The 11,610-nt window shown below is 39.1% G+C and overlaps 5 protein-coding genes across 5 annotated transcripts; all 5 read right to left on the bottom strand.

Annotated features, from left to right (window-relative positions):
- Nucleotides 1–2: 2 nt before the first annotated feature.
- On the bottom strand, nucleotides 3–2,156 carry TM35_000121750 (flagellar attachment zone protein; the record flags this gene model as incomplete). The annotated part of the gene is made up of 1 exon (XM_029025150.1): nucleotides 3–2,156. A coding segment is annotated over one exon (2,154 nt), but the record flags the coding sequence as incomplete, so codon positions are not given.
- Nucleotides 2,157–3,230: 1,074 nt separating this feature from the next.
- Nucleotides 3,231–5,975, bottom strand: TM35_000121740 (putative tetratricopeptide repeat protein 18-like; the record flags this gene model as incomplete). Its single annotated transcript, XM_029025149.1, has 1 exon — nucleotides 3,231–5,975. The coding sequence occupies one exon, from the start codon at nucleotides 5,973–5,975 to the stop codon at nucleotides 3,231–3,233; it is 2,745 nt and encodes a 914-aa protein (XP_028883465.1).
- Nucleotides 5,976–7,142: 1,167 nt separating this feature from the next.
- TM35_000121730 (LA RNA binding protein) lies at nucleotides 7,143–8,156 on the bottom strand (the record flags this gene model as incomplete). The annotated part of the gene is made up of 1 exon (XM_029025148.1): nucleotides 7,143–8,156. One exon carries the CDS (start codon nucleotides 8,154–8,156, stop codon nucleotides 7,143–7,145), a length of 1,014 nt encoding a protein of 337 aa, XP_028883464.1.
- Nucleotides 8,157–9,173: 1,017 nt separating this feature from the next.
- Nucleotides 9,174–10,355, bottom strand: TM35_000121720 (putative dihydrolipoamide acetyltransferase; the record flags this gene model as incomplete). The annotated part of the gene is made up of 1 exon (XM_029025147.1): nucleotides 9,174–10,355. The coding sequence occupies one exon, from the start codon at nucleotides 10,353–10,355 to the stop codon at nucleotides 9,174–9,176; it is 1,182 nt and encodes a 393-aa protein (XP_028883463.1).
- A 508-nt stretch (nucleotides 10,356–10,863) lies between these two features.
- Nucleotides 10,864–11,184, bottom strand: TM35_000121710 (member of the syntaxin family of t-SNARE; the record flags this gene model as incomplete). The annotated part of the gene is made up of 1 exon (XM_029025146.1): nucleotides 10,864–11,184. The coding sequence occupies one exon, from the start codon at nucleotides 11,182–11,184 to the stop codon at nucleotides 10,864–10,866; it is 321 nt and encodes a 106-aa protein (XP_028883462.1).
- Nucleotides 11,185–11,610: the final 426 nt, after the last annotated feature.

Genomic DNA, 11,610 nt, shown 5'->3' with positions numbered 1-11,610 from the left:
TGGTTAAGCTCGTCCATTGTGACGCAATATAGCGGTTCACCTGCGATAACCTCGGGGTCCACAGGACATTCCGCACCCTGTGCAGGTGGCAAGAACGTGGTGGGCACCTCCAGCTGGCCGTCGTGTTCACGCAACTCCAGAGCCTCACAGCGCTTACGGCGGAACTCTTTTAGTTCCGAGTCCATTCTATTTGTTTCTTCCATAGCTTCTTCTAGTTTCTGAAGTAGGTCATTGTTTTGTTGTTGGAGTTCGTGTATTGCATTGTTAGCGTCTGTTTCTCTGTTTCTTTGTTCATTATTTGTTTGAATTTCCTTAGCTTCTTTATCATTTAGTATCTGCTTGAGTTCGTCATAGTTGCGTTTCGCTTCGTTTAGCTCATTTTGTAGGTTCTGCGCACGTTCTTTTTCATCGCTATATTCCTGAAGTGTGATGCAGTAGAGGCTTCCATCATCTGATTCGTTTTTGTTGAGGTTACGCTGTGCACGTATTCGTTCAATATTAGCGTGTTGCAGGTTAAATGACTGAAGGTCTCCTTCAAGTCGGTCTGCTAATTCTCGTAGTTTGGCGTTGACGTTGTTGAGGCGCTCAATTTCTTCGTTGAGGTCAGCATTCTTCATTTTAAGGTATTCCCTTTCTCGCTGAGTTTCAGCAGTTTGCTTTCTGAATTCTTCAGTTGATTTTGCGAGTGTATATTGGAGGGAGCGATTTTCGCTGTGCATTTTGTCGATGAGCATGAGCATATCGCCAATTTCACTCTCATATGCATCTTTGTCAGATGATGAGCTTAATGCCGAAAGCTGTTCAATAAACTCCTTGAATCGCATACCACTGTACTTTCTCTCGTCGATACCCAATGCACGACAAACTTCTTCAATTGCTAGATCGAGTCCTTTTTTTGGTTCTTCAGCACTGCGATATAAGTTTTCTAGTAGTAAGAAGGGGTAAGCAGATAGACGTGCATCCACCTCGCTTTTCGTTATATGGTTCGGATGGTAAACGTCAAAAGTTACTACAAGCCCTGTTTGTGCGACTTCAAAGCATACGTTACTCACACAATCCAGCGGAGCGTTTAGACATTGGGCTACATCTATTGTGAATGTTGAAAGCAGCTCCTCTGGCTTATTGTTGATGAGCATATCTGCCATAGGCCAGGTGAAGCATGTCTTATGCCTCGTCTTGACACCCTTACTTGATTGATGTTGTTGTTGTTGTTGATCGTGGTGCCAATTCCAATGTGCCATTCCCATCACTTCATCCCGCAGCTGCCTCACTTCCGACAGAGTCACACTCTTTGGTGAATGTGGCGTCTCAGATTTACTAGACGCTTTGGCGAGTTTAATCATAACATCTTGACACAATTCCATTCGAGACTCAAGTTCATCGCTAAACGCTTGCAGAGAACGTAGTTCTGCCACCGCACCAAGAAATTCCTCACTGGAGCGATCAAGTTGCTGTAGTAATTCTGCACGAAGAGGTTGAGCTTCCTCATCAATGGAGGCTGCTTCTGTTGCTGTCATGACGCAAACGGATGTATTCGTATCTACAGGTAGAATCTTTATTAAAGATGAAGCAAGAATAGTCTCTTCCGAATTACCACACCGCTTAAAAAATGTAACAGTAGGATTTCCAGAGGATGAATTTCTTAGTCGCTGGAGTTCGTCATTAAGGTCTTTTGTTTTGGAACGGCATTCTTTTAATTCACGTAAGCATTTGCTTATTTCATCTGTGAGACCACGGCCAGGGTGTAACCATGACTCTGAAACACTGCTTTTCCTACTTTTATAACTTTTATCACTGCTAATATGAGTAGGAGGAGATTGGCTCCGCTTACTCGTATCTTCTTCCGCGTCCAACAAACGATATTGGGCTGCTTTCATGCGACTGTTCACACGATTTAGTTCCTCTAGAATAGCTTGAATGACGTTGTTATTATTATTATTATTCCTCTGACTACTACTACTACTACCACTCCCTGCAACGTTCCATGACTCGGGTTGCCAAGAGCGGACCACACAAGTGTGTTCATTTTCCTTGTGCTGTTGTATTGTACCAAGAGTCCAACTCCACCCACTGGCGTTTTCACGATCCAACCGTTCATACGCTACAACAGCCCCTTTGGGGAAAAGTTTACATTCATTCTTGTATAATGACGTCATAAGGTCACACCAAATATGACAGGTAGACGTAGATATATCGTTAAAAATAAGATTACAGAATATTTTACTTCTTTTATCTCTTTCTCTTTCTTTCTCTCACACAGACACAATCCCACACACTTCTTCTCTACTTTCTCTTTTTCTCGTTCAATGTAATTATGTATCTTGTGACAGATATTTCAAGGTTATTATCTACAAATCGAACGGGAATGAAGGTACAATGAAAAAAAATACAATGATACGAGTCGAATATTCTACTCTTTTTTTTTTTATATACACCAATAACGAACGACAATGGTGTGACAAATACGTCACTTGTTTTTCCGAATCAATAATACAGATATGATCAATATGTACAAATAATAATTTGTACCGAGCGTATGCAGTTTTCTTGTTCTACTATGCTATACAAATAAATAACTTATATATATATATATATATATATATATATATAATGTTCCTTTTCTTACTCTTTCCCTATTTTTCTCTCAGTTGGTCTGTCTGTTTTTCCCTTGTGTTCTTTTTCCTCGTTCTAGAAACACTGGTAAAAAACACAGAAACCACACAACAGGGAATAAAAAATTGCTGTACTTTTTAAAAAACTTTTCTTTTGCTTCCTTTCTTTGCTATCCAACCTACTTGTTGTATTTTCTAAACTACACAACAGCAACAATGGTAACAATAGGAGATAAGTGATCTTAGTAATTAAAGTCTGGCCTCTACACTTGAAAAACTAAAGAAAAGGGGAATGGTTCGCACAACCAAGAAAAAGATGAAGAAAAAAAAAAAGAAAGGGAAAATGAGGAGATAAGTGCACTATGTGGATCAGTTGTTAACCAAATATAATAGGTAACATCAATCAGAAACATTGACATTCATACAGATTGAGAGAAATATAGAGAGAGAAAAAAAGGGAGAAAGACAGACACACACACACACACACACAAACAGATACAAGTTTCCCATCGTATTTCTCTTTCTTACTCTCATCGTTTCTTTTTCTTTTTTTTTTTTTCTTCTTCTTCTATCTTACATACATAATCATATATATAAATATGAATTCACGCTGACGTATCACATTGAGAGGTTATGCAATTCTTCCTCCGCTTTTGCCCGCAGCACCTCATTCTTACTCTGTTTCACCACAGCTGTATACAATTCCTTCGCCTCACGTTGCTGGTTTCCCTCAAGTGCACCAGCCAAGTAATACATAGAGGTACAACTTACCTCTGATGTTGCCCGACCGGCTTCACGCTCTAGAGCGAATGCCTTTCGCAGACATAATTCACCTAACTTCAATCGAGATGCCCGTACGAGATCGCGACCAAGCTCAGTAAGCAATGCGGCATCAGAAAGCCCTTGTGTAATAGCTTGTTGAAGCACCACCTCAAGTTCTGCTCGTTCCTTTCGAAGACATACCAACGCGAGATATGCCCATGTACGTGGATTACTGTTGTTAAGTGTATTGGACTCACTTAGACATTCTTCAGCGGCATCTATTTTTCGCATTCGGTAGTAGGCGATGCCTGCCCCAAGCCACATGACACTACATGGCCATGCTTGAATACCAAGTGTAAATACACCAAGGGCATCATTATAGCGACCTGCTCCAATGAGTAAATTACCAAGATGAATATAACTTGGACCAAAACAACGTTTAGGAGTTTCACCTTCACGACATAGTACACGCATGTATGCAGAAATAGCATCTTCTCTACGTCCTAGAGCAGCATTACAATCTCCAGTTAAAATATTAATTTCATCTGCAAATGGTTCTAGATTTTCTCCATCTTTTAATGAACCAAGGGCCGTTTCGTACCTTTCACAGAGTGCAAATAATCGAGCATACAATACTTCTGTCCTACCACCAGGACGACATCTTGAAAGACAAACATTTGCCAAATCCGTATGGTGAAGTTGTAAAAGATATTCAGCAACTGAAAGGTTTACATCATTAAAATCTACTTCCTCTGTGGCACCCATAGCTTCTTTCATGGCTAACATACCCTCACGTTCCCAACGTGCCCGTTTGGATTCATACTGTGGTCCTTGTTCTAATGCCAGGACATGAAGATCACATAAAAGCGAGAGATGACCCCATGAAAGAGCACTAGGTTGTATATCCACTGCAGCATGAAGAAAAACAGCAGCTTCATCAAATCGACTGTACTCAAGAAGAAGATCACCATATCCAAGTAAAGAAGGTACATGTAATGGGTTATATGCGATAGCTTCTCGATAACATTGTTCAGCACGTGTTGCATCACCAACACGAGCAAAAAATGCAGCAGCATCATTCCAAAGATCAGGAAATTCTTCTGGAGAATGACAAGTAGCGATACGAGCTTGATGACATTGGGCAGCAAGTCCATATTCACGTAGTGTCTCAGCTTCTTCCGCTCGTTCTAACCACATGGCTCCAGTAATACCAGATGATGAATCTTGTTGTTCTGTCATTACTGGGACTCCAGAACTGTTACTCTTTGTACCATAATCAGAACCTTCTGTTAAATCACGTAACTTGGCATGTACACAATTTAAGAGATAAACATAAAGTTCATTTGTAAGTTGACCAATAGCTTCTTGTGAAGCATCAGGTTCACGTAAAAATTTCTCACGTACCACTTTTACAACTAGTGGTGTTAATTGTTCTTTATATGCTGCTAATTGTCCAGTAGTCTGAAATGTGGCAAAAATACTTTCCTTACTTGCTTCATTGTTATTTTTCTTAGCATCCCTGTAATCATACATCAATTTTTTCGCAATTGCTTCTATCACATCTGTAAATTGTCTTGTAGTATCTTGAAACTCTTTTTTTGGAAGTGCTCGTGTAGGGATTAGATTAGCTGGTGTTAAAGCAGGACGTATACGATCCATTGCCAGTCGTGTAAGAGTTTTTTCAAGACGTACAGAAACGGTTGCTGAGGTGTTATGAACAACATAGGGGTGTTGAGCTTCTACATCAACTTCCTCAAAGAGTAACCCTGGAGAACCTGATTTTGGTCGTTTAGAGACTCTCTTTTTTACCTTTTCCTCCATATGCATAGGATCTTTTACTGGTAACAGTGGTACATCTTCCATAAGCTGCAGTGATCCGGGTTCTGCCAATGGTGAGAGATCAACAGGGATATCAGCACGAAAATACCATTCCTGTGGATCTTCCCAGTCATGCGGTGCATCTCCTTTTAACACACGTGTGAAGTGTAGCTGTAATGGTCTTCCGGATAAAAGCATAGTATCCAATGCTGTGACATCATCTTCATACAATGGTACACGAATAACACAGGGTGGTAAATCATCTTCATTAGGTATAGAAGGTGCTGTTACTACTTCTTCCGTCGTTGAAGCGGCAAGACCTTTCTTTCGTCGTCTTCCTCCTTGCTCTTCTGCAGCAGAAGCTGCTGCATCAGCTGCTGGAGTTATTACCCATAAAATTTTTGGATCTTTTGCGGTTTCATTATCATCCGTCCTTTTCGTACTTGTACCCCCTGCTCTTGTAGAAGTTCCACTGGTTAACACTGGAGTCTCGGGTACCTCTCGAATATGTTGTAGCATATCATTTACCATCGAGGGAAGCGGAGGAGGTGTAGCCCCTTCAATGTATGATTCATACTGTGACAATGGTAATAAGAGTCTACCGTGTGTAAAAGCGTATTTTTTTTCACCATCAATAGTAAAGCTAACTTCATACCGGAATGGGTGTTCGGGGAAACCAGGCGGTTTCCCTTCAGCCCACCAATTGGCAGGAATATTGTGAACATCGTGCAGTTTGACATCCATGTAATTAACTGCCTCTGGTGGGGCATCTGGTTGAGACATATTTCGTAGTCTTCCTTTTTTTTTTTCTTCTTTTCTATTCTTTTTATTTTCCCCTCTCTTAGAGGATGCCTTTCGAATGTGAATAAGGTATTGGAAAGAAGAAATACCAGGAACAAATCGTGATAAAAACACAACAATAACAATGACAACAAGAAAAAAAAAAAGGAATTCACATACTTCACAAGACAATTATCATAGAAAGATGACACATATAAGAAAGGAAAGAGAGAAAATGTCATTTTAATTATATTTTAATATCGGTTTGCATGTTCCCTCTTTTCTTCTTCTTTTTCTTCTACTGGTACCTAGGGCTGCTCACTTTATAGGGGAAAGAACTCAATACGAGGTGAGAAACTAACTAACTTGCAAAGAAAAATAAAAAGAACATGGTTTTTAACACTTTAGTATACTATTAACCTTGATTTTGAACTCCTAGAACAACAACAACAACAAAAAAAAAAAGAGTGAAGTAAAAAGAAAGGTTTGAAACACTTTTCCATAAATTAGACATAATATTTACAATCATTACCATTTCTATATAATGTTCAGTAATATATAATCCATAATTTCGTATGATGATATACGGTTAACAATGTTTTTTTTTTTTTACTTCATTAAGGAAAAACAAAATTATTTCGTTCCTTTTTCTTCTTCTCCTTCTATTCTTCGAGTTAATTATGTCCGCAGACGCTTAACGAATTTAATTTTTTTTATTTATTGCCTATTTCACGCCTCAAGAAGAAATGTGGCGTCGTTACTGTATTTAATTTCGTGTTTTCTGTACACAAAGAGGGAACACTGAGAAGGGTGGTTGATTTTCCTTTTCCCATTGTTTTTTTTTTTTCCTTTCTTTCTTTCTTTCTTTCTTTAAATCCTCTTAAAATGGATGAAGAAGAGTTGAGGAAGGGGGAGGAGGAAAAAAGGTATCTTCACACCACCCACGCAGCAGTGATACATACTTACACAATAATACACACAACGATGAATAGATAAATTGCCTAAAAGGGAGACTCTCTCTTCCACACTCACACACAAACACACAGACAAGTAGATTCAAGCAAAGAATCATTTATCAAATATATATATATATATATATATATATATATATATATATATATACCCCAACACACACAGAGAGAGAGAGACAAAAACACAGACATGTATCTTCTAATCACGTGAGCGTTTGTGTCCACGTCCCCCACCACGACCACCGCGTCCACCACGGGCCTTCATGTTGTTCTTTGCCCGTTCCGCAATTTCCTTTTCCACATTCTCCAGCAATTTCTTCTCATCCTCACCCTCAAGCTTCTGCACCTCCGGCTGCTTACCATTCAGAGTCGTGCAGCGTTGTTTAAGATCTGAAACCATCTTCTCTCCTGTTGCGGCATCTTGAAAAATAAGAAGAGCAGTTTCACTATCTGGCATAAACACATAGCGAATACCCTTCTGCTCCTCCACAGGCCAAATTCCCTTTACACTGGAGAAGTTCTCCATTGTACCACAACCGGTAATACGATAACTGCTGTCATTAGGCATCGCCACCACATGTTTCTTCACTTCACTTGTCTCCGCTGATGACTTATCCTTTTGTTTCTTTCTGTCCTTATTCTTTGCAGCTATTTCCTCTGCCTTCTTCTCCAGATACTCCGTCTTCATCTCCACTGTGAGTTGAACGTCGTCGTACATGGGTGGGGCCGCTTTAAATCCCTCCGCCTCCTCCTTTGTACTGAAGACTACGAAGACGGAAGGCTTCGTGCGGGCCTCAGGTGCCGCATCCTTCTTACCAGGAAAGTAACGGCGCCATACAGCCAGTACCTTTCCATGCTTGTTGAAGAAGTTGGTGAGATCTTCCAAGGAGGCGGTTGGGGGAACAGGCTTCACATATACGGTTTGATGGTCCGTTTGAATAGACTCCGGAAGAGGGTTCTTGCGTCGCACCATGAGGGAATCCTCACTCAGCACAAGAGCTTCACTTGACTGCAGTGCCTCCGCAAGCTCCTTCACATCCTTCGTGAGGGAATTCACACGGTTGAATGTCAGGAGTGTATCTAGGGTAACGAAACCCTCAGCATTCTCTGCCATCTTTGCCTTTAAAAATACATCCTTTTGGATGTTCACATCGCTGAAATAAAACTCCACCTGGCGTTGCAGCTTCGACTGTACTTCTGAGGAAAGTGTCATTTCTTACAACTGGTTATCCTGCTCTCCTTTTCTTCCTTTTTTTTTTTTCTTTCTTTCTTTGTGTGTGTGTTATTTGTTTAAAATAAACATACATTATATAGACAATAATAATAATAATGTGATGATAGTGGTGGGGATGGAAAAGGAAAAAAAAAAAAAAACAAAAGGAAGAGGAAAGTAGGAAAAACAATACAAAAAAAAAAACAAGAGAGATACATTAACACTGATATCAAAATAGTGAAGAAAAAAAAAAAAAAAAAAAAAAAAAAAAAAAAGAAAAATAGATCAATCCGCTAAATAAAAACTATTCCTCTTTTTTTTTTCTTTTTATTTTTCTCTTGGTCATTGTGTACGTTCGTGAATGGCTTTCTACTTCCGGTTGAAGAAGGGTACCACCCTGACGGAAAGAAACGCAAAAGTCTAGAGCAGGCATTTTACATCATTCTTCTCGTCTTCCTTTGCTTTATTTTTTTTACTTTTTCTTTTTTTCCCCTTTATTTTATTTTTACCCTCTCGGATCCAATCTCCTTCTTGTTATTTTTTTTTTCTCTTTTGTGGCTTTACGGCTTTTGAATTGTCTCAGTTGTGCCCTTTTTTTTTTGTTCGTATAATGTATTAACTCTCTACTCGCTTACTTCCACAGAGCCCACATAATCGGTTGCTAGTAATAAAGGTAGAATGATAAAACATTTTTATTAACAAAGCGATTGATCAAAGGACGTTTTTCTTTTCATCCCTCCTTTTTTTTTTCTTTCTCATTGGAGAAACCAAATGAATAACACCGTAAAAAAAAAAAAAAAAACAGGGAGGATAATTGCCGTGAAACAAATATATTAAAACACTAAACACACAAATGAACATATTCATAAATGTAATTATATATATATATCCTTACCGGCGACTACAATGGGTCCACATTGCTCCTGCATGGCTTTCTTTTACACGTGTCCCCCCAACACCGATAATGAAGAGACACTATTTCCCTTTTTTTATTTTATTTTATTTTTTTTTTTAAATTTATTTGCCTTCCTTAACCTTTTTTGGTTTCGGCAGCGGCATTGTGCGAATGAGTTGCTGCAACAGTGCAGTATCAGAGATCTTGAAATTGTACACTGGGAATACCTTGGACATCACCACTACAGTAGCTGCCGCACCCACAACTGGGGCACCTGCGGGTGTAGCCGAAGGAGAAGATGTTCCTGTTGTTGTTGTTTTTCCTGCTGTTGTTGTTGTTGTTGCTGGTGGTGGTGGACTGGCGTCCTCGTAGTTAAATCCCGGCAGTCCAGCAAAGTCACTTTTACAAAAACGGCCTCCTCTGCCAGTAGGGGTGATGGATTCTAATGTCTTGCGGTCAAGCCGGGCGGCAATACGCATCACACCTGGACCACTAGCTGCAATAGCCTCATCGAGTGAACCACCGTAGAGTTTAACATCCCCCTTTGGAGTATTAGTACTAGTAGTAGTAGTAGTAGTAGTAGAAGTCTTGGCAGTTGTTGTTGTTGTTGTTGTTGTTGTTGAGGGAGAAGATTCCGCAGTCTCAGCGCCTTCAGGGGAGTAATTCGCTAATTTAGCGACATCCTCCGCATTGCTCACCATCAAGGCAATAGTTTTAGCAACTGGAACAGTTTCTCCATTCTTGTGAAGAATCTTTGCGAGGTATCCCGCATCAAATGTATTGGTGTAATCCACCACTGCCTTATCAGTCTGTACAGTACAGAATACTTCATTCTCCTTCACAAGATCTCCAACCTTCTTTTTCCATTCCACAATAGTACCAGTCTCCATAGATGGTGATAAGGCTGGCATAAAGATTGAAAGAATGTCCACACCTTCTGGTGGCTCAGATGTAGATCCCGATGGCTTTCCAGGTGATGCTGCAGCTGTTTCTGTTGATTTCACTTCCTGCGTTGTTGTTGTTTCACCTCCTGCCGCTTCATCTTCACAGACGTACTCATCGGCCTTTGCAACATCTTCCGCACTGTCCACAAGTACAGCAATAGTTTTAGCAACTGGAACAGTTTCTCCATTCTTGTGAATAATCTTTGCGAGATATCCTGCATCAAAGGTATTGGTGTAATCCACCACTGCCTTATCGGTTTGTACAGTACAGAATACTTCATTTTCTTTCACAAGATCTCCAACCTTCTTTTTCCATTCCACAATAGTACCAGTCTCCATAGATGGTGATAGGGCTGGCATAAAGACAGGGGAGAAGTTTACCAGAAAGAAGAACGAACGTCGCATTATCTCTTGTCACGGTTTTTTTTTCTTTCTTATTTTCCCTTTGTTATGTTTATAAATTCAAGTCTTCTTTGGTTTATATTGACGAACGTAAAAAAAACAAAAACAAAAAAAAAACCCTCTTGCAATACTTTTGTGCTTAGCTTTGTTTTCTTTTTTTACCTGTACACAGAAGAGTAAGAAAAAAAGAAAAGGACGAATATAATAGTTTACAAAATATCAACAGAGAATGAATAGATTGTAGTAGGAACAATACAGTGGGGGGGGGGTGGAATACAGAGTTAGTGTAAGAGAAATGGGAGTAATGGCATACAAATAAATGTATGCGCTACAACTAGAGGGACTGCAACTCACGAAAGAAAAAAAGAAAAGAAAAACAAACACATACAAAGATAGTCAATATACGAAAAACGCAGATATATATATAAAGAAATAATAATAAGAAAAAAGAAAGAAAAAGGGATTATTATATCATGATCAATAGGATCATAATAGCAACAAGCACAATCACAGCTGTACAAAACCCTCTATTTTCACTTTCCTTCAACAATCTTACTACATTACTGTTCTGTCGGCGGCTCTCATCTGCGGCTAGTGTAACTCCACTGTGGAGTTCATCTAACATCCCCTCCTGTTCACGGAGGTCATTTCCAATAGAGACAGCGTAGTGTCGAGTGTTCATTACAGAGGAGTGGAGCTGATCGAGTAGTTTATTTTGTTCGGTGATGTGATCCCATGGTTGTGTTTGTTGCTGTTGTTGTTGTGGTGATGGTTGCTGTCTACTCATTTATCTACTTTTACAACCACTACCTTTTTTAAACTTTTTTTTTATTAATTGTTTTCTATCTCTCTTTACCCTTTTTTTAAATCCTTTTCATAGATGGATGAGAGAGAGAAGAGAGTAGAAAAAAAAAGGAATAAATAAGAATAATAGTACAGTGTATTGATGGGATTTTTTACATTCTACTCGTAATAATATACATATCAATATATATACTTTTAAAAAATAAATAAATAAACAAATATATATATATATAGAAGTACGATTTAACCTGTTCAAGAGAAAAAAAAACATCTAGCTATTCCTAAGAGAATCAGAAATAATGTAGATAAATAGATTATATAAACGACAATTTTACCTCTTCTTTATGTTTTGTTTCTCTGTTCGTTCGTTTCTTTTGCTCGTTATACTCTGCTATTTTTATTTTTTTTT

The sequence above is a fragment of the Trypanosoma theileri genome (genome assembly GCF_002087225.1).
Source record: "Trypanosoma theileri isolate Edinburgh chromosome Unknown TM35_Tth_12_V1, whole genome shotgun sequence".
Classification (NCBI taxonomy): Eukaryota; Euglenozoa; class Kinetoplastea; order Trypanosomatida; family Trypanosomatidae; genus Trypanosoma; species Trypanosoma theileri.
Note: the sequence above shows the minus strand (reverse complement) of the source record. Positions and strands in the feature narration are given on the sequence as shown.